The 22,898-nt window shown below is 41.3% G+C and overlaps 1 protein-coding gene and 1 long non-coding RNA gene across 5 annotated transcripts in view; one reads left to right on the top strand and one right to left on the bottom strand.

The window, feature by feature from the left end:
• Window positions 1-22,898, bottom strand: part of iqsec3a (IQ motif and Sec7 domain ArfGEF 3a) — a 102,665-nt gene that overhangs the window by 35,120 nt on the left and 44,647 nt on the right. For 2 of the 4 annotated variants that reach the window (XM_032505330.1, XM_032505329.1), the window contains exons 3-4: window positions 15,834-16,452; window positions 4,267-5,549 (exon numbers count right to left, since the gene is read on the bottom strand). In XM_032505330.1, the coding sequence (XP_032361221.1) occupies window positions 4,267-5,549; window positions 15,834-16,452 (1,902 nt within the window). Of the gene's footprint in view, window positions 1-4,266; window positions 5,550-14,906; window positions 15,771-15,833; window positions 16,453-22,898 lie in introns of those variants that run through there. The other 2 variants (XM_032505331.1, XM_032505332.1) reach the window with 2 other exon arrangements.
• LOC116673178 (uncharacterized) overlaps window positions 12,093-22,898 on the top strand; it is a 16,199-nt gene continuing 5,393 nt past the window's right edge. Inside the window, exons 1-2 of the long non-coding RNA XR_004327776.1 lie at window positions 12,093-12,103; window positions 14,689-14,693. This is a non-coding gene — a long non-coding RNA (uncharacterized LOC116673178). The remainder of the gene's footprint in view (window positions 12,104-14,688; window positions 14,694-22,898) is intronic.

Below are 22,898 nucleotides of genomic sequence, written 5' to 3'. Positions count from 1 at the left end.
AAATAAGCCATACATACAAAAACAGAAATATACTCAGGAATGTGTCATTAATGTTACACCTCCCCAAACTGTCTGCCTTCAAGGTTTGGTATGAGCTCCCTTGTGTGATTCCAGTGTCCTTGACACACTCTTCCCCTCACATAATGGAGTCATCGTTATTCCATACACACAGGTGGTAACTTTATCAAGTGGTCTCTCTCTCTCTCTCTCAATATGTACTTCCCCTATACGTTTTGGTATAGTCTACACTTTATTTTTATCGCCCACTGTATCCTTTTATTCTTGTGCATGCCATTTCACACACGCACACACGCACACGCACACGCACACGCACACACACACACACACACTTTTCCCCACTTTAATTTATTTTCTCCTCACACCCCTTGCTAAAGTGGTGCATAGACCACCTGCTGCAAGACAAACTTCGGCCCACACTCACACACTACTTTGCCTATGCTTTGTGCAATATGTGTGAGCCTTCGTCCGCATGATCAAGCAATACCCAAGTTTTAGTCCAAAGCAAACAGCTGCGTTTAAGATGCAAAGGATACAACAGCACAGGTATTAGTGGGAGGGTATGAACTGGTGGAACTAATTAGCCTCAAGCTTGATTGCCCTCTCTCTAGATTTTTTTTGCTCTCCCTTACTTCCCTTCCCTCTCTCTCTCTTCCCTTGTAGCCAATTTATTAAAAGGCAGCTTATCTTTCAAGGTGTTTGATCAGGGGAATGAGAAGAGGGGATTGCAAACAGATAGAAAAGCCTATGAAACTTGTACTTTCTTGAAAACCGGGAGCCTTGATTTAACAGTCATTACAAATATGTACAGTCCTCACGTCCTCGTGACAGGTATGTCATTAAGAGTGTTTCAATCTGAAGAAACAGATCAATGCTACAGTCAAACTTCCTCTGCCAGCCACTCCAGCGTCTGTTCAGAGAGACACTATTGAAGTGGACATGTCTGAAAAACAATTGTTTTTATTAGGAATGGCAGGGATTTTGTAGGTAGACTATCTAAATTGGGAGGGTGGACTTTCATGACAGTAAGCACATAACCAGTATGTGCTCTGCACATGTAAAGTAACATGGAACAGATAGTTCAGTACAGAAACTTTGTTTGGAAGGCGAGATTATCTCAACTCGTACCTTGGATTATCCACTCTAATGTGATCACATACATTTTTAGGATACTTTTTAGGCCTTTATCATTTCATAAGACAGTTTTTAGGCATGAGAGGGGAGGGGGGAATGACATGCAGGTCAGAATTGACGTCCCTCCTTGCCTTTGAAAATTAAAAAATATCTCCTACTCACTTCATAACTCACTATTAGGCCATTCATTTTTTTTTCTTTATTTCCTGTATTTTGTTCATTTCCCCGTGCTGATTATTCCCTCTCCAGTAACTGCACAGCTCGTTCCTGCTCCTCGTGTTTTCAGTGTCACGCTCCAGCATTGAGTCAAAGTTAATCGGCTTTATTGTGCACTTTTATTGAGCTGCAGAGCTCGGCAGTGAGCAAAAAGATAATGTCTGTTCATGAACTCCAATCTTCTAAATTTGTATGAGATGGCTTAATTGGGGCAATATCTTAACAAAATTGTGTAGTGGTTTTGCACCCAAGGGAACACAATGCATTTTCCGTCAAAGCGGCATATTTTGGAAAGCAAGGAGAGCTTCTACAGAAATGGCTGAGGTGGCAGAGACAAAAGAAACTTGGATTGAAATGTTAACACATTTTTCATTCCATTTCCCAAGAGGCTGGTTCATGCAGCGCTGACGGAACTTTTAATTACATTCAGAACTCGCAGTAGAATGACTAATGAGAATTTTAGGCTTCGTGGATCGTTGCCATAATGTCTTTGGATTCACACCTCATGTGTTCCAACTAATTGTTACCCAGCAACTCCATCAGTGGTCGAGTGAGTTTTAATATTTGTGAGTAAGTTATGTGAGTGATATGTGATTGAGTGAAAAGCTAATAGAACATATGGCAAATCTCCTCATTTAAAGATTCCTTCCAAGTGTGCTGCTGGCTGCTTAGCACATTGTCAGGAGGCGTGTGGTTGCAAACATTTCTAAAAGGAGAATTTAAGGTGTTAAACAAATAAAAGCTGTTTTAAGGGGAAAGCCAATCAAATCAGCTCCCACATTAGATCTAGCTCTGCTTTTATAGCTGGGACTAAATCTCAATAATAATGTACCATATACATTATGTAATATGTGAAATTATGTTTTGTAGTGCTTCTATGAATATGTAATGTATTTTTTTTTAATTATCATAACTAGCTGGAAGTCCTAATCAACCAAGCATTCCATTTCTATTTTTAACCACAAAACTGAGTGAGTTTGACACATCTCGGATTCAGAGTTTCTCTCAACAAATCAGATTCAGTCAGTGCTGGCCCAATACACTGGTGTTACCATGGCAACACCCCCCCCCCCCCCCCCCCCCCTTATCTGTCGCTGTCATGTAACCCCCTTGCACCTGTCTGGAGCACGTCCTGGAAGGTTTTTTCTTGGTTTGGACTTTGTCACTCTTCACTTGGCAGCGGGGGAAAGCTGAATTCCCAATGACTGAAAAGCTGCAACCAGCAAACATAAACAAGCCTTTCAAGCCAGACATGTTTTTCTTCTGCTGACAATTTGGGAAGCCACAGAGGAAAATGCAGTGGGAGTTGGGTAGTAGTAGGAAACAAGAGTAGCCTGTATCGCTGTGGGCTCTTGGCATTTACGACAAACTTAGAAACAGCATACCTGACAACAATGTCAGATAAATTAGCATTAAGTCCTTATTTAAGAAAAGAAAAAAAGCAGGGACTGTCCAATTATAGCTGAGCTAGCCACAGCCGGTCTGTCAAGGTTTTTATTCATTCATTCATTTATTTACTTTTTATTTTTAAGAGTTTTTTAGAGGCCTTAGATTGACAGGAAAGAGGGAAGAGATAGAGGGGATGACACAGGTCGGATTCCACCCCCGGTTGTTGTCAAGGACTCAGCCTACATGGGCGCACACTAGCGATGGGAATCACCAGAGGCCTCATGATACAGTAGCATCACGATACATTATAATTGTGATTTTAAACATATTGCAATATTCTGCGACATATTGCAATATTTTCCCCCACCCCTAGCACACACTGAACTGGGTTAGCTAAAGGTTGCCCAGTTTTTTGTTTAAGTGTGCATAGCAATAGCCGACTTGGTCTGGAGAGTGGTGTCGTTTTTTGTCTAGGCCTACACAAGAACAAACATGCTTAACATGGATTTAACAGTGTGTTTGCATACTATAACTGAATCTGCCATCATTAGCATGTCCTAAATATTGGCTTACTCACTACAGTAGTAAACAAGCATTACTTCCAGCATCAAGGAGCACATCATTAGCTTACTAGCTTAGCTGCTTGTGGACAGGTTGTGTTACAATAAAAAGCCCTTTTCACAAATAATACATCCAATGGTAGTATTTACCCATTATCAGAGTTTAAATGAACATTAGCAGCCTAACGGTGTTATGTTTAAACAAAATAACAGACTTACAGTACACTACAATACAAGAGTAATTCTGTTTATTCACATTATTTAAGTCTCTTGTTAATCAACTGGCGAGGATGCTGACTTTTTTCCTCGGACATTGCCATAGCCTCAGTCCTTTAGCACTACATTTCCTTCATTTTTTTTCTCTTCTCTTACAAATAAATCTCCACACAGCTCAGTCTCAACAATTCATCCTCTCTCTCTTGTCGTCCCAGTTTGATTTGTCTTTCGGAGAAGAAAGACGACACCTCAGATCTAGCTTGGGAGTTGTTCTTTCAGCATAAAGGGGATCAGTGAGCTTTGCTTGTTTGAGTCCAGAGCCCCCATCAAATTTCCTATACTTATACCTATATTATACTGACAGTTTTATAAATCTCACTGTCCTTACAGTGTTCTTTCCAATATGTCCACTGTCCTTTTTCTTTTCTTTTTTTTTTTAGAGTGTAACACTGAATTAATACTCCCAAATTACTTCTAAATGCCATGAAATTCCCAGACAGGATTTGCCATCTGATCATATGTGTGTTTTAATACATAATTACAGTTATATATATATATATATATATATATATATAGATTATATGTGTCCAAAATTCTTTGGGATCATTCAGTTTGTGTTTCAGTGCAGTTAACCGTGGCTAACCAATCAGCTTTTAGAAGTGATACCACTAAAGCCTGATTTAAATGTTTAGATCAGAATCAACAAAAGAAGGAAAATGCAGTGGCTACTCACACATTGAAGAGATTGAGGCCAATGCGGTAGAGGCGTTTTCGCATGACATCAGTGGACAGCGTGGGTGATTTACAGCTGGCGGGGTTCTCACAGTGGTAGCGTGGCAGGCTGAGGATCATGGCCTGCAGTGCCTCCTTGGACGAGGCTTCAGATGTGGAGCGTGCCTCTGTGGACGTGCTGCTGCTGCTCATCTGCTCTGAGCTGTTATCTGCGATCTCGGAGCTGCACCGCTTGACCTCCAGCGGCTCCACCTTGGGCGAGCTCCCCAGCAGCGGTAAAGTTGCGTGAGGGGGCTCTGTGGGTGGCGGTACCACCACCACAACCTCATCTGGGCTTTGAGGAGCAGCCATTTTATCCAGAGGGGTTAGGGGAGGCTGCTCTTCCTCCTCAAGCTCTTCTTCGCTTGGAGGAGGAGCAGGAAATTCAACATCCTGCTCGTCTTCTTCAAACTCTGATTCTGGGGGTGGTGGGGGCTCTTGTGGGGGCGGTGGGGGATCTATGGGTTCAGCTGGGAGCTCTTCAGGTGGAGGAGGGGGATCTTTTGAGAGGCCAGGAGCAATGGAGGCTGGAGTGGAGTTTGTTGTTGTGAAACTAGACGTGACAGTAGTGGGGTCTCCTTCTTGTTGGACGCAGCTTCCGAGGGTGACAGTGGACGATTCTATGACTGAGGACGAAACAAGGAAGTTCTGGCTGTCGAACTGCACCGTCACATCCCGAAACGCCATCATCAGCTTGCTTGCACTTCTCGACAGGTCACTTGGGTCTACTGGGCCTTGACGAATCGCTGTCTCCCCCACACCACCTCCGTCTCCTCCGCCTCCACCTCCTCCTCCTGCTGCTGCTGCTGCTGCTGCTGCTGCACTGAAGGAGTCGGCGCTGAACTGATAAGTGCCGCCTTCTTGCAGTGAGCACATGGTCTTCAGGCTCCAGTTGCTGAGTGCGTCATCTATAGACTTTGCCAGTGATTGAACCTGTTCAGTGAATGAGTCTTCCAGGTCGGTCAGGGTGCCACCAACTGTGGCAGGCAGAGATGGCGAGCGCACCAATGGGATGCTTGTCAAGTTGCAGCCTTCTGCCAGAGCCCTTTCAGCAGAGAAACCTTCCGTGTTTTGCACACGGACCTTGCGCAGGGAGATGCGTCGAGGCAGACGACTCTCTAGCAGCGAATTGCGGATCTTCTCAAAGTTCTTGCTGAGCTGGTACTGGCGGAAGGCAGTCTGGATCTTGCAGGCAGCACGGCGGGAAATGAGGTGGCCGCCGTATTTGTGCTCTAACATTTCGATCTAAAAAATAAAAGAAAGAAGGATAGACAAGGAAAATAATGAATGACTGGAATTTCTGCAATTATTGATCAAATATTTCTGGACTCAATCATGTATAACGATTATGGCTGCATAATGATTAGAAATTGCAGACCAACCACAAGATACACACAGATGGGTAAAACAAAACATTTTGTTGTTATTTGTGAAAAGGTCACTAGCGGTGTTTTAACAATTTTCTTATTCTCTTGCCTGTCGCTGTGGTGCATGGAAGATGAATATGGTAATATGGTATGAGTTGAAAAGCAGTGTGAAAAAACGATGTAGGTGGGAAATGAATGAGCTAGGAATGGGGTAATTGTAGAGGGAAAATAAAAAAACATTCAAATCCAAGGAGATGAAATGAGTTGTAAAGTCCAATTTTTGGAAGTTGTAGGCAAAATCCGAATATTAAAGTACTCCATATTCAATTGATAATATCCTCCCATGGCTCAGTAATTATATTTTGCAAGCTGGCCTTGCAATGTGTGTACTGAAACTACATAGAGTTTGGTCAAAGCCACATTTCAAAAGATAGAACACAGTAAAAGCTGACTCATGGCATTTGGACCAGCGTTCATTTCCTCGGCAGATAGAACTCATAATCTCTCCGAATTCCATCGAGAGGTCCTGCAACCAACTTTAAATTGTCTGAAACTGAACAAGCCATTAATCTTTCCTGTGAAAAATTGCTCAAATGCTGTGGGAAATAGATAGAGATATAATATAGCAATCCTCATCTGTCTGCAGCTCAAACACTAGATGAGACCTCTTTGAGTTTCCCAGAACAATCAGGGGTGGGTATCTTTGGAAGTGCCTACAAAGCGCTCTTATCTCCTCCAGTCACTCCGAAATTCTTTTAATTCAGAATAAATCAATGAATATAACTCTTTCTCTGTTCTAACTGTATCAAGGGCATGAGTGTGGAGGAGGATTGAGCTTTGAAGGAATACAAAGGAACATATAATTTTAGAAAAGGAAAGAAATGTATACAAATTCTAAATATGCTGCATAGAAACTGCAATAGCATCGCATAGCATTTAAATCTCGGAAACAGAAATCCTTGCTTTTCCCTCCCTAATGTTTTCTTTAGGAGCTCTATCAGGGTGACATGTGCATAATGAATAATGTGGTCCAAGTGAAATATCCCTCCTGTAAATTTAAATGCAATAGAACAAACGTTACCGTGGTCACAAAGGATCATAATGTGACTTTCAGCTGCTAATCTCCTTTCTCTTTAGTACTAGACAAAGTCACCCAACCACCTCCTGATAGGCTGTAATGCCTCGAGGGTGTGCAATTTGTGATAAGATGTTAGTTCAACAAGATGCAGTCTCTGCTGCTGTCACTAGAGGAAGAGAATCACATACAAAGCTCTTTACAAAAATGGAATGACACTCAAAATCCATCTTATCTACTCCATTTACATTTCACTGCAGAGCCTTTGCGAGCAAAGTGAGACGTACTGAGAATATTAAGGTACTTTCTGAATAGCTGGTTGGGAGCTCTACTGTATCTGCTGATGGCGACTTCTCAATTGCTATCACCTCTTGAAGACTGGCTGAACTCAGCCTGAATATTCATCACTTTTTAATCTGGATTGTTCTGTGACTGCATTGGGTGCACTCTTGAAATGACAAGGTTAGCCTTATCGCCGTGACTGCAATCCAAAATGTTTTTTTTTTTTTTTTTAAAAGACAGGCACAGAGATAATATGATTGACCCCATTACTCAGAAAGGTGTCCCTCAAAACAAATTCTGCAAAGAGTTCCACTGCAGAGGTGCCCTTGGACGGGAGAAAGGGCCGTCACTGTGGCTGCGTTTGATTAAATGTGGCAGTGGAGTTTGTTTGTTTTGCCTTTTGCGTAGGCAGGGATTGGGGATGATAAATAAAGCATTTAGGTCACATTGCTTTCTTTATCAGTGTGTATCTGATACACTTTGCCATTCAGATTACAGCCACCAGGATGAGCTGGGACATGAAGGAAGAAAGCATGAAAGGAGAAAGGTAGTAAGGGAAGTGGACAGAATTTCATGCCATTTGAGCAAAGAATATTCTGGGACCAGAGATGAGCCAGTGTACTGGTTGTACTATTGTTGTGTAGGCCTGCACGATTCGGGGAAAAATATGAATCATGATTTTTTTTTGCTTAGAATTATTATATCACGATTTTTTTGACCACGACAAAACAAAACAAATTGGCAGCACTAAACAGATTTATTTTGGCACCTATAGCACATTGCTCATCACCACAAGCCTTTAAACACAGAGGCCTCAATGAAAAGAAGGGAGAGCACTGCAGCGCCTATTTTATACAGTCCATGTTTATAACTTATGGAATAAAGTAGCAGCGTTTTTGATGCAATCAGCTCGTAAAATTAAATGAGAATAAAAGGTGTTAAAAAAAAAAAATCGAATTCATTGAAAAATTAAATCGTGAACAGTGTGAATCTATTTTATTACTAATTGTGCAGGCCTACTGTGGTGAAACCAACTATTTGTATTATCGTGATAACTTACACATGTGCTGTATGTCAATAATTTACTCTCTTTTAGCTCGGTTTTGGTCTCTACCAACTCCTAAGGGAAATATCTGGCACTTTAGCTGCTAAATACTATACTTTTCTCTCCAGCTAGCCCCTAACTGTGGCCACTAACAGCTACAGCTGAAAACAACGCTATAAGAGTGGGAAGAGTGAACCAATACAGTAAAATTGCAGGCTAAACAATGAGCTGAAACTCAGTAACGAGCTCCATAAAGCCGAGGGGAACTGCCAAATCGAGTGATCAACCTCTGTAGGTTCATCAAAATGAGCAATGCCTCTCTTATTATACATTGTTTTCCCATTTTCATAGCTACACTTCCGCTCTCGGGAAAAGCTAGACTGCAGGTGGATGCTGGGTGACTGCGGGGTATTTGAAATGTTTTGATAATCATGTTAATACGAGTAATATTTATAGCCACAATAATGGTAGCATAAAAATATGATACCTGCACAACAGTTGGGACATGTCCACTGTACAGAGAACTACATGTCAAACAGTGGAAGGCAAAGAAAAAGCAAAAGAGATGGATGAACAGAGCACTAAAGGAATAAGAAATGCATTGTGGGTAGGGTAAGAGGTGATGAGACGGATGACGGCGCCAATTGTGGCACTGCTGAAAATCCCCCCTATTAGACAACTGTCAGTTCTACCTCTGATCACTTTACTAAGCATTGATGGTGAGAGATTATTCCGGAGACGCTGGGCTTTGAGAGGACAATGATGGCACTGCTCTGTTCCATCAGGGTCTCTAAATCGATTTTGACAGGCAGATCAGCAACATGCTGACCTCATGTTCCCCTTTGAACAAGCAGGGAAAACAAACCAGTTCAATGTGGTACGACACTGCAGTGTGCAGTTTTACATCCAGAATATACATAGAAATGCAAGATACTACTTAGAGGAAAGGTAATTCTTGGGGCAGATATGAATATTTAAAATCAAGGACATAAAAAGGAGCATAGATTTCTAAAATGTGAAGTCAAATAGGCTACAGTTCATATACAAAAAGGGAGGTTTAATATGAGTATAGCAATTTGAGGTAATGATGACATTGAAATAGAAACATCAGCTCAAATTTGAGTTGCAGGAGCAAATGCTGATTTGAGCGTCAAGATAGTGATGGTGGATAACCTGACTTGAAATATGGGCCTTTTTCTGTCTATATATGAAATATTAATACATAGCGGCACTGTGAAAGAAATGTGTTTTAGTCTGGAAATGTTTGTGCTTTAAATGGAGATGCGTCTCAAGACAAAAAGGTCAACCGAAAGTACAATACACAGCATGTTTTGTTGGTTGATTTCTAGAGGCAGATTTTGCTATTTCGAGTCATGCACCATGAATAGTGTCCTCCTTCTTTTGGAGCATTATAAAATAATTAGCTTGGCTCTGTCTGTCTACCTACCAGCACCACTAAAGCTCACTAATTAGCATGTTAAATCTTGTGTGTTAAAATAAAAAACTAGGTTGTGGTTTTACAGAGTGTTACAGAGTGATCTCACGAAATGGCGTATGAATGACTCGCCAATTTGTATGCCATTATTGGCAATAGTGTTTTCAAGACGCATACTCACTTTTTTGTGTGTTTAGCAACGCCGTTTTTATTGACTTACATTGTCTTGCAATAGCATGTGAATTTACGCCGTAGCAAGTAGTATGAAAGGGCAAATAGGCTAATAGGTTGGTCGGGTTGGTGGATGGGTAAAACACAGGAATTTCACCCAGGAGACCAGGGATTGTGTCCCACGTGTCACGTTTCCTAAACTCAATCCTCAGTTTCCTTTATTTTACTAAAGCCAACTCTGTTCTTCTATTCCTAAACCCAAACAGTTCTTCTTTTCCTTAACCCAACCCGCACATCACGTTTCCTAAACTCAACTGTTGCTTTCTTGGCGTGTATGTTTGTATGTTGCTCGCTGTATACAGCATAGAAATACACTCGGATTGCTAAAAATGGGTACCTATAACACTCCACTCTGCTTAAGAAAGTCAGCGTGTATGATTACACGAAGTCCTGATGTAATGTTGGTTAGAGCTTCCCCATTTTCAGCCTTTGTCCTAAGCGAAGCAATCCGTCTCCTTGCTGTAGCTTTGTATGTAGAATAGAGGTATTGATCTTCTCAGCCAACTCCGCAAGAAAGCAAGTAGGTGTAGTTCCCAAAATATCACACTATTCTTGCAAAAAAAGAACAACATAGGACTTTCAACACGGAGACTAGGCATCATGCCCCGCATGTTGCAGTTCATTCCCTGTTTTTTTTTCCTGACCACAACCATCCCATTGTTGTGGCCGGAGTGTGGCATTTCATTTCCCCTGTTGTTGCATCCTCCAGAGGCCGCGGATCGTGTCCTGGCGCGGCTTGTTGTCACCGTCCCACGTTTGGCATTTCATTTCCCCGTTGTTGTGTCCCTGCGCCCGGGGACTGCGTCCCACACATCCGTCCAGTTGTCGTCGCCGGCGTGTGGCATTTTATTTCCCCGTTGTTGCACCCCCAAAAGACTGTGGATCGTGTTGCAGCGTAAGTTGTTGTCACAGTCCTGTGTGTGGCGTTTCATTGCCCCGTTGTTGCGTCCCCCAGAGAAGCCCAGTGTCATGGCAGTCCGTGAAATGGTCACGTTCAAAAATCGTGACATGTACACAAAATAAATGAGAAAATTGTGACACGGATCAATAAATCAAAAATAACGAGACCATTTCACGAACTGGCTTGAGACCAGGTTGCACATTAACACTAAGCACAACCCTTTCTATGTATTAATTTATGACTATAGCCATAAATCTATCAGTAGCCTACCAAAATATGTGGGTCTCTCCCTTAAATGTGCGAGAAAAGACTGTGAGTAAAACAGCAGATTATCAGATCTCACATGCTGCAGAAAAAAGTGGGAAAATGCATAAGGCACGAATATTAGCCTTCATGCTCATGCACGCTGTCTTACAGCACAGAAACATCTGCATGATTAATGCGATGATTATATAACAGCAAAACTGGGGCACAGCTAATGCTGACTGTATTACCAAATGATGACAATAAAAGACTTGATGTCATCAGAGGATGGGGATCCGTTAAGCTGAGACATCCTTGACCAAAGCCAGTCACTGAAAAAGGTCAGTGGCTACTGAAAGACTAATTGTGTCGCAGAAAAAAAATGACTGAATGACTCCTCTCACTCAAAAAAGCAACAACCTATTGAACAGTCTCATCACATTTGCTAATAAATGCCATTTTTGAATCAGAAGTTTTACGACAAGCTTCTAAACAAACTGAACTAGCCCGGTTTGATGTCACCTGCACATTTAAGTGCAATTATGAGTAAATACAAGCCATCAAATGTAACTGTTCACTGTTGGATGTTTCACTTTATGGAGATAAATGCCTTTTGCCATTTGTCATGGGCACCCTAATTACTCCAGCAGAGATCAGCAGCAATTACAGAGCAGGAGCAGTCGTTTAAAGTCATGATGCATCACCTATCACTTCATCATCCTTTTAAACAAAAGACTTTGCAGTCAGCAAAGAACCTGAACCGGCATCACTTACTTTTACAATATCTCTCCGTTTGATGACCATCTTTTAAAGCTTCTGAACACCCACACAGGTGATTTCAGTTTTTTCTGGCTGATTTGAACTTCTGCACAGGGTGAAGGAGGGCTGATGCTTTCATGGAAATTTAAACTACGTTTACATGTGGGTGGCTATCTTCATAAATGGACATTTCAACCTTAGTGGTTTAAAAAATAACATCCGCTGTACGTTTTCAGAAAAGTGTTCATTTACGTTTCGTTTTCATTTACGTGTTCATATGCCATCAATGCCGTCAAGAGCATGCCAAACCTGTAGGTGGCAGTGTAACGAGAAACTCAAGCCTACGGTAGCCAATCAGAATCCCAAAAATAGCAACAACAGCAACAAATCACTCCCTCTCTCTTCTCTTCCTCACTTTCTAGGCTGCCTAAACCTCCGTTTGTCTCAGTTTAAATGCAAACGTGCATACAAAGGTTTCAAAAATCTCCTCTGGTCAGAGTTTTTGGAAAGACTTATTTTTAGAGGTGAATTCTCCATTTGCATGTAAACCAAGGGCAAAAACAAAGGGAAATGTCTCAGTTTGTCAAAATAACTATGTATGTCTAAAAAGGGCCTTAGTAAGTCACAAATCTTCATCTACCAATAACAATGATTAAAGTGTCATTTGTCCTGCTGTAACAGGTGCAACAAAGCTAACAAGAGACTCAGGAAGATGTCAATCAGTCTAAACACACCCACAGTCCTGAGAAGAGGTCCAATCAGCCAGATTAACTCAAAACACCCGTGTGGGTGTTTAGAGCCTTTAACCCTTGTATGGTATTCGGGTCAAATTGACCCATTTCACATTTTTACAAGAAGAAAAATGGAACAAGTTTCATTTTTTCTACCTTTTTTATTTGAAGTAAAATTTTATTTCAGAATTATTTTTTTTGCATTTTGTTTTTTTTATTGTTTTAACCCCAAATAAGTCCCGGGTCAGTTTGACCCGAGGGATACGAGAAGGTCCCGGAAGTGAAGACAATAAAAAAGGTTAAGTAAATTTGTCTGTAAGGAAGAAAAGGTGTTGTGTTCCTATGGCGTTGACTGAGAGAGTTCAAATAGACTCGGAGCAAATGACAATGCAGATAGCAAGTGAGTCAGAGAAACACTGGGTAACTTAACAATTCAAAAGGAATTCAGATTGTATTGTAAGATTACATTTAGTTCTGTTTGGATTTATTTTGTAGATCACTTTAACTATCTAGTTGACGTGACGTTTACCCAGCGTACTCGCTATTAGCAGTGGTTGCCTTTGTTCAGCTCAGCCTCTGAATTCTGAGCTCACCAGAAGCTCCAATTATTTCTAATATTTACCTGCAGTATCTGTTTTTTTCCTTTTGTCCCTGTATGTTTATGAATCGCATTCAAGCGGCCCTGGGACGTGCACACATTGTTTTTCAATAAGCACAAAATTTGCATTAAATGTAAGAGATTGATAAAAAATACCATACATACAACTTGGATGAACCATTGTTGTACTTCATTACTTATGATAATTTAAGCAGGAATGACATCTACATTCAGAGATTAAACAAGGACGGAGACATTGACATCAATTCTACATTTTGTTCTAGCTCCCCACAGACTGTTCATTCATTTTTATATAACGTTTGTGTTTTTATCAACAGCCATACTAATGAACATTTCATTTTGAAAATATTGTTTGCTACTCTAGAAGATAACATACATTTTTGAGAAAGAAGGTAAAAGAGTGTATTGACTTCACTTGTTTTCCCATTAATCCTTAGTGTGTAAAAAATATAGTATTTTATCATAATTGTGAAATGTCTTTCCAACTTTCTATACATTTTAACTCACCCTATCTTTCTGTAGACTTGTTGAATTTTCTTCTGTAAACCATAACACGTGTGATTTAATTTTGGTAATCGTATGGTACAAAGCATTTGAGATTTGAGAAAAAAATGTAACTGCCCATGGCATGAAATAACATTTACTAGCTTTCTACTATAGGGCATCATTTAAAATTCATTGAAATTCTACAATTAAACCAATTTTAACCAAAAAAAAAGAAAAATCTTGAACTAGAGGTTTAATGCTCAGGTTGAAGGGATTTACCGCTCAAACACTTCGTCATGATTTTCCTCCCCTGCAATCAAGGCATCGCCCCACAGATCCAATTACTCTGACATTGATCTGTAGATGCATCAAGCCCCTGCACCCCCAGCTGTACAGACAGAAGATCAATCTAGCTGATCGTGTATCTCCAGCATTGTTGACAGGGAGATAGTGGGAGATGGGGGACTTTGAGATGAGATTAAAGACGTGAGAATGTAGGTGGGAGGTAGACATGGGTTAGGAGCTGAGGTTAATAGAACCCTTAGTATCGAATAGGGAAGCAATGAGTGAGAAAATTAAGTCAAAACTGAGTGAAAGTGGAGCCGACAGAGAGTGAAATGAAGCAACCATCTCACTTAAGTATTTGTTTCAACTGCTGCTTGGAAGATGTGTTTTAGTAAACATCTGCCATAGTGCTTCAGGAGCATTTTTTCTGGCTAACTAAATATACAATATTGATACGGAAGAACACAATCCCAACGACTCTGACAGTGTCACCTCTGAATAGATTTATCTTCACATTCTGTGGATGGTGCCCTGGGGCTGAGAAACACTTAACACCAGAGCGACTCTGCGTTTTTGATGAAGTGTGCTTGAATGGGCCAAAGCATTTACTGACTGTAATGGCAGTCAAGACTTAAGGGAGGAAGGTCAGCAACCTCTGTGCCTCATAAAGAAACCAAACAATCCATAAACATAGCAAAATCTGACAAAAGAACACGCATGATGTGTAATTGTTATATTTACGGCTTCAACTAAACAGAACCATTGTCGATTAAGCTCACTCAAGCTTCGAAAACACTGGATCCTACATTTCCCATAATGCAACATAACAGCATTTCCTTAGACCTTTTGCTGTCTCCTAAAGGCCCACACAAACCCCAACTTGCAGTGCAAACAGTCTGTTTAACATTTCAGGTCTCAAGCCCAGAACAGGTAACCCTGACATTATACAACTGCTTTAACAGGCTATGTTGTACTCCTTGTGACTAGTAAACTGAACTTTGTGTAAAAAAAAAAAAAAAAGGTGGAGTGCCGCTTTAAACTATGATCAATTATAAAAATGTTGATGCTCTTATCTCCATGGAAACCTAACTGATTAGGAGCACACAGAGAGTCCCACAAGTAAGACCCAAACTGCTGCCTTACCTGGTTGAAGATCCATTGACTGAAGAATGTTGGTTAGTTGGATGATAATGCACGATGATAACAGATGGTTTGATGGTTCTTGAAATGGAGATGATTATGTAATGATTTCCAAGCCCCCTGATGAACAGCATGATAAGAACAGAAACATGAGAACATGAAAATGCGTGTTTGAATACAGTCACAGTTCATAGACGTATCCGTTTCAGACAAAATCGGTTAACTGGTTGTAAAAAGATGAGAACGGATGATAGCCACATGTTTTTATTCTTCATAGAAGTGGGGGCTTTTCATCATCCAAAAAGGGTCTCATGAAGCAGCAGAGAAAAGACAAATTAAAAGGCTTTTCATTCATGCACATACAAACGCAACTTGTTTGCACATTTAGTACTCTTTATTTTACCCTGATGTATGCGTACGCATGCATCATTGCCAAAAGAATACAGTGTATAAAACCTAAAGCTTAATGTACATGAGTTGCTCTACTTTCAATTACCACAAAGCAGTAAAATACCTGGGGATAAATGATGTAGTACTTATATGTTCACACTCCAACTCTGGTGAAAGATGAAAGCCATGTGAGGATGTTGATGACATGGCAATGATAATGACATGGCAATGATAATGGCTCACGATGATGAAGAAAAGGAAGCTCATCATTAGTTGATAGTTTGGAAAGTCTAAAAGTCTAAAAGTGCCAATAGGGATCAATACGACAAACAACGAAAAATATAAAAAAATAAATACAAATCTCATCAAACACCAGCTTCTCTCCCAAACCATAAGTCTTCCTCCTCAGACAGAAACATAACAAACATGTCAGACCACAAGACGTACAAAACACACAAGCCAAGTTACTGTACCTGCCGCCCTCCCGCTCCCTCATCCAAACAACACACCAACCCTCCCCCATCCCCAACACAACCCTACCTGCTTATTTTTGAGGTCAAGCGAGAGCTCATAGTCGGAGGTGGCGGAGTGCGAGCCGGCCCCGTTGCGCTGTACCCTCAAGGGCGAGGCCGTGTGATGCAGGCTGGCTCTCCTCCCCGCCCCACCTCCTTTTGCTCCTCCCCCTTCCTCCTCCTCCTCCTCCTCTTCTTCCTGTGCTGCCTCACCCTCACGCCGCTCGGCCTTTACCTCCTCTCCCTCTTGCTTTCTCTGTGCCTCCACAACTTCCTCCAACGTTTCCTTCTCTTGCACCACTGTCTGCTCCTCTCTGCAAGGTGATGGGGCTTCGGGGGCATCCTGTGCCACTTCTTCGCTCGGAGCCTTGACTTGGGGCTGAGGCTCGGTCTCGGGCTCTGGTGCAGGCTGTGGTTTGGGTTCGGGTTCTGGCTGAGGTTTGGTTTCGGGCTGGGGCTGAGTCTGTGGTAGGGACTCACACTGGGGCTGGGGCTGGGGCTGGGGCTGTGGCTGTGGTGGTTGAGTCTGTGGCTGAGTCGCTTGCTGCTGTTGCTCGGGCTGTGGTTGTGACTCGACCTCACTCTGCAGCTCCCCCTCTCCTCCCTTCCCTTCCTCCCCAATAGACGAGTCTGGAGGAAGGTCATCGCTGCAGAAAGGAGGAGAAAATGCAGAGTGAGGTTGCTGCTGCATCCGTGGTGAGCTCTGACCTCTTCTCCAGGCTGCCTGGGTTAGTGGTAAGAAGTTGACCTTTTTTTTTGGTCTCTCTCACTCTGCTACCAACTGTGTGCAGGGCCAGTTCATCTGTCTACCTGTTCTGTTCTGTCTGCTTCTCTCGTCAGTCTAGACACTGGCAGACAATGAAACGGAGTAAAAATGTACAGCACAGAACAGCTGACAAAACCACAAGAGTGAAAAAAGATCAAGAGTGATTATTTATTTCAGCAAAATCTTCAGGGGAGAAAATGTGATAAAAAACAAAGTTGACAGCCAATAGTGACACACACATACACACTCACAGACACACACACACAAACGCAGCTAATACAAATGTCTCTATGTCTAAACTATATGTGTGCTTGTATGTGTGTGAATGTTTGCATGTATGAGTGTTAGTGTGGGAGGCGGCTTTTTGTGGTGTAATAAAACAAGAACGTGAAACACAGAGGGGAGGTGGGAATCTGTGCTGCTTGTGTTTTGCTTCGTTTGTTTCTGAAGAATCTCTTCTGTTATCCTTTACAAGCACCCTTTTTTTCTATGTTGCTGTTTTAGTGGAAAAACCGGTAAAGAGTTTCTTACTTTGTCTCTGTCTTTGCATTTCAGTGTCTTCTTTCCCATTAGAACGTGATGGCCTTGGGTTTTAATCATTCATATTGGTCTCTTGCTGCATTAAACATAAGTCTGGCCCTGCAGTACAGGCTCTTCTGTCATGCTAGCAGTATTAGCAGTGAATGATAAGAGCAAAATTCTTTCAACTAAAAGGCACATCCACAATGACAAGGAAACCAAAACATGACATGCCTTATGTCTTTGTTAAATTACATAATGATTTTGGATCACCAAAGTCATTTCAAGTCATACCGGCGAGGACATTGTAATCCATCCAATAGTTTGAGACATTTCCTTCAAAACCACAAAAGTGAAACTTATGGTGGCACTAGTAAGACACACCATCTGGAAACTATGATATTTGACAAGATAAATAAATGTTTGACCTGCTGACCTGCCCTAGATAAAATGTCAGGGGATCACCAAATTTACTAGAGACTTTACTAGCACAAAATGTCACAGCAATCCATCCAATAATTGAGATATGTCAGACTAGTGTTGGACAGCCATGCTTTTAGCATGATAAGTATATGCACAAATAAATCAACATCTGAATATTTAATTAACAAAAATGTTCAGACTTAATGCCAAGTCCTGCTTATGTTTCTGCATCAGCATTTTAACTGCCGTACAGTTGTTTTATAAGGGCAACTTGTTAACATCAGCAGATTTTCCTAAAGTACTGTATCCTTTTGCACACTAGTTGACAGTGTGTTATTACCCATATTATTAAGATAAGACTTGTTTTCGCCTCCTATTAGAAACGGTGATAAGACTGAAGTCAGTGAGCATAAAATCAGGACACTCAGGTTGCCACATGCAGAGTGCTGCAGAAACACATCGGGATGTTCTCCCCAGAGGAGAAAGCTTCAGAGAAACGACAAAGTTTTAGTTTCAGAGACAAGTAATAATAGTTAACGGAGGAGAAAATGTACCCTCTACATACCGGCCGAATGTATATGTATTTGTGTCTTATATTAATGCCTGTCTTACAAAAAGTGTGTATCAGTTTATATATATATATATATGTATATCTATTTCCTAGTCCAGAGTGTGTTGTGCGTAGCCTTAAACATGAAAACAGCAGCAAAATCCTGTCTGCTTCCTCTTCCTGCACAAGAGGCTCACTTCTCATTTTCATCACACATGGCAGCACATAAGCTCAAGGAGAAAGTATCTTTAGCAGGGATGTAGCTGGGCCTGCAACTTCTAAAATTAAGCTTGTATGAGTAATGAATAATGAATAGAGAAATAAAGTCTGCTTATCCAACACTCAGCTTGCAGGTGAGCGGTTGTTTTCCTTGTGCGAAAAATAGACCTGCCTGGAAAAACAGAGGACTTCTTTCAAGAGGAGAGTCGTTCTGTGTAGCGAACCGTCTCTGCTCACAATGGTTCCGCTCATTGTTGTGGATCTAAATGTTCCTATTTGCATTTTGCAGGAACACTTGTTCTGGGGAGAGATAATCTGACAACCAATGGGCTTCGTGTGGCTGGATTTAAGTAAAATACCACAAAGAAAGTTACTCACACTGATAAGCTGTTCAAAAGGGAATATGAAGGGACACAGTAAAACTAATTTCCATATAAAATGACATATAACATATGCATTTGCATATGTATATTTATGTAAAGCCGAGTTTTGTCATCAGTATTGTAAACAACTTCACTGATGGTTTCACTTTCCTCCAACTTCTCAGCCTGTCACTCACTCTCCCTCTCTGCATATCAACTTTTCTCATTGTCATTCCTTTTGTCGAGCTTTCTGTCATCCTTTCCTCTCTGTCCTACACACACACACACACACACACACACACTTCCTGCCACTATGTCCTCCACCAGGTAAGGAGATTGAGCGGTTCCAGCTGTCAACGTGACTGACGAGGCAGATAAAAGCCCCGGATGCCGTCTCTCTCTCTCTCTCTCCTCTCATCTTTCCATACGCCAGAAGATGAGACGGATGAGCGCAGCGGCCTTAATGCGTTCCAACCAAAATATAATCACGGTGCCCGCTGATGTTTCCTGCTCTCTCTAACAGGCTGGTACTTTAGTTTGATGTGAGTTCACATCTGGTGTGTGTTTTTTGTACTTAGTGTATCGCCTGGACAACAACTTACAATGCAACATCGATTTGAATCGGGATGCATGAAGAGTATAGGCTTCATTGTGCGTCTGGCTGCACAATTTCCATATGTGCAGCCGTGTGTCATTTTGCAGCACTGCAGGGATGTGAACCGTACTATATTTATGCTGAGTATGTGTGAATATAGTGTGTTCTCGCATGCATCTGCTTTCTATTTATGTGTGTGTGTATAAGCATAGGCGGAAGACATATTTAGATTATTCACTTAAAGGAGCAGTGTGTAGTTTTTAGGGGGATGTATTGGCAGAAATTGACTATAATATTTAATTATAAGTATGTTTTAATTAGTGTATAATCACAAGGGGTCTCAATTATAAAACTGTGCGTAGGATCCTTACTAAAAGTGTGCCTACAGTACACCCAAAAGCCAAATTGGCGCACGCCAAAAAATCTGGATGCAATGTTCCCTTTATAAATCCCAGATTATCTGCAAGTGTGAATCAGCCTCTTATTCCACCCTGTACACGCCCATTTTTAACCATAAATAGTCAATGCAAAGCACCTCGTGAATGTTGAGGATCCTGGCAGTTATTCTTTTGTGATGCTGAATCATGACGAATCAAGACGACTGGCGGAGAAAAAGCAAAACAACCTCTAAGACGCTCTGGAAATCCTGCAGATCAAATTATAATGTCGGCCTGTTCTACACAGGCATTACGGCACTCAGGGACAGCTTTGATATATACCAGACCTACAGGTATATAATAAGATTTAACCTGAACTATATTATATCCAAGAAGTCTCAGTGATAAAGATTATATTTATATAAAAACACTTAGCTATAAACAGCCGGTTACCCCCAGAGTTGCGAGGACCTGGATTTGGACCGGGATGGCACGGTTCCGGCGTGTTGCCCTCTCTACTGGACCCAATTCAGTACATAGACCCAAGAGTGCAGCTTTAGGAAATTTAAATCCTCATATTAGCAAGTCATCGTCATGGTCACTGAAGTCTCTTTCTCTCCTGATTCCTCCATTTGGGGTTCATTTCTAAGTCCCATAAGGTCCCCAGATGATACTAATCTTGTGCGACTAGAGCTTAAGAATCATGTTTGCTTAGAATGAGCCCTTCATATCTACATAAGTAGCGGGTCCTCCTCCACCTATCTTGCACCGCCATGTTTCTACAGTAGCCCAGAACCGACAGACCAAACACTGGCTCGCAAAAGGGCTTTTCGCGTTTTCACGTTCCCTGAAGGCCACCATAGCTTTTCCTACACGCTTGGAAAGGGAGGGGGGAGCGGAGGGGGATTCAGTTGGTTGCAATCTGCAAACTCACTGCTAGATGCCACTAAATCCTCCACCCTGCTCCTTTAGGTCCATGTCCTCTAGATCGACATATAGAAATGTTTTCTGATCGACACCACTACAGGCAGTACATTATTTGTCTGTGCCTAAAAAAAACTGTTTTAGTCATGCAACAGAAATCTCATATTGGACGGATAATCTAGCTAGCTGTCTGGATTTACCCTGCAGACATCTGAGGAGCAGTTAACCACAGTCCTCATAAATCCACCGGAGTTAAAAATGCCACAAAGGAAGCCCAAGGCAATGGGTATCCACCCTAGATGAGTGAAATCTGGTGGAACTTAGAGGATATAGGCTATGATTATAATAATAAATACATGGTCAAGGTGATAAAATGATCATGGTCATGAGTTAAGAAAAACGTCAACTGTCAGTAGTAGCAAAAAACAAACAACTGTTTCCCGTGTTTAAATCCGATGTTTTGTTGAACCATATATCCATAGTCCTCCCAGGCCCCTCCAAACGGGCACAAACAAATGAGCCTATTTCCTAAAATGTTTAACTTTTCCTTTGAATATAAGAGGGACTAATTAAATGAATCATGATTTGAAATTTAGAAGGGCACATAAATATAAAAGAAAATATTTCAATCTTAAATTATTGTAGAGAAATATTTTGTGATGATTATTTTTATAACAATATCCAGCAGCCATTAGACGCACTATATTTTCTATGTATTCAAAAACAAAAGATGGGCTAAATAGACAGATGTCTACACTTAAACAGTTTTGTATCTCAAAATATATTCAACATCCAGGGCGAGTGGTTCCACTAGGAGAGAGGCTGAAATACTGAGAATATTGAGCCACAGTGCTGACTACAGCCACTGAGCAGTGTGTAAGGGTGATGACATCTGACAGGAAGACCACTATCTGCAGGAGGTCCACTGATTGTTTCTTCAGTGTGAAGTCAGTCGCTGTGGGCTGCTTCGACTTTCATTAACCTTGATTTCGCCGCATCATCACAGTGGAGGTGTGCAGCAGCAGAGATTAGATATCTGGCTGTGTGACTACTGGGATTCAAAGGGTCTTTTCTCTGGTGGACTGCAGCCAAAGAGTTGCTGAAGAGGGCATTATGTGAAGAAAAGCATATCAGCAGCAGTCATAGTAAATGAGATTCCTGAAGAAGCTGCTTACTGCCATGGTTTCTTCCTCGAGAAAGTAGTTTTGTTTCAGTCTTTGACATGGATTTTACGTTTTTCCCATATAGAGGAACTTATTTGTAGCCAACAATAACATCTCACTATTCTTTCATTGTGAGGAGGAAGGCGAGGAGTGAGCATCGAGCAGCAGTTTAAATGAAATATGATTTAGTGAAAAACAAAGAGACTTGCAAACAAGTAAGATGAGCTGGTGAGTAATCCAGAAAAATGGAAGGAACGAGTACAAATACAGAAGCACTAAAAACGCAGGACAGAACTCAGACAGTCAGTGAATGACGAATGACAATCAACCGACAACAGACACAGAAAGCACAGAGACTAAATACAAGAGGTAACGAGTAAACAAGAGATAGGTGACACTAGGCTGGGGAACAGTTGAAACAAATCACATGGGGAAAAGCGTGAAAACAAGACAGGGAGTAAAGCGAGACATAATTAGGGAGAAGAACAGAGACTTCAAAATAAAACAGGAAACGGAACTAAAAAAACAATGACTATATACAGTATATATATCCATCTTGCACTAGTTATAGAGAATTAATCAGTTCTTCAAGCAGAACACAAAGGCAGAGCAGCAGTAAGCTATTTCATTTTTCTGATGCATGCAGGGGATAATGCATGGGGTGAATTTGCTGCATACATGTAATACAAGTGTATTTGAAATTCATCAGTTTCTGCAAGCAGGAAAAATATGACCTAGTGCCAGCTACAAGAAAAACACAGATACAACTGTCCTGACAGTTTTGCCCCTTTGCCATTTCTATTTGGACTGTAAATCATTTTCATTCCAGTTCATTTAATAAGCTCTCCGACAGCTAAACAAAATAGCTATTAAAATACACAGCCTGTTTCAAATTAGCATTGGCGTAACCTTCTATTAACCTCCCGGTGAACACACATTTACAGGGGTTCAGGATGGGACACTCCACTGCCTTTCACTTTTTTTGTGACACTTATAAAATATATTCTGTTGGTTGCCGCAGTCAGGGGTACAATGAGAGAGTGTCTGCGTGAACATTAAGGAGAGTGAACTGTTTACTGGGATATGTAGTAGTAGACGGTGTGGATTTATAAGTTATAATAATAATAAATACTTAATTAATGTGTACAGTGTAGGAAATTACAATGTTTTCACTGTTGTTATTACACACAGGCCT

This window comes from Etheostoma spectabile, chromosome 23 (assembly GCF_008692095.1).
Source record: "Etheostoma spectabile isolate EspeVRDwgs_2016 chromosome 23, UIUC_Espe_1.0, whole genome shotgun sequence".
Lineage (NCBI taxonomy): Eukaryota > Metazoa > Chordata > Actinopteri > Perciformes > Percidae > Etheostoma > Etheostoma spectabile.
The sequence above is the reverse complement of the archived record's forward strand: the minus strand, read 5'-3'. Positions and strand labels throughout refer to the sequence as shown.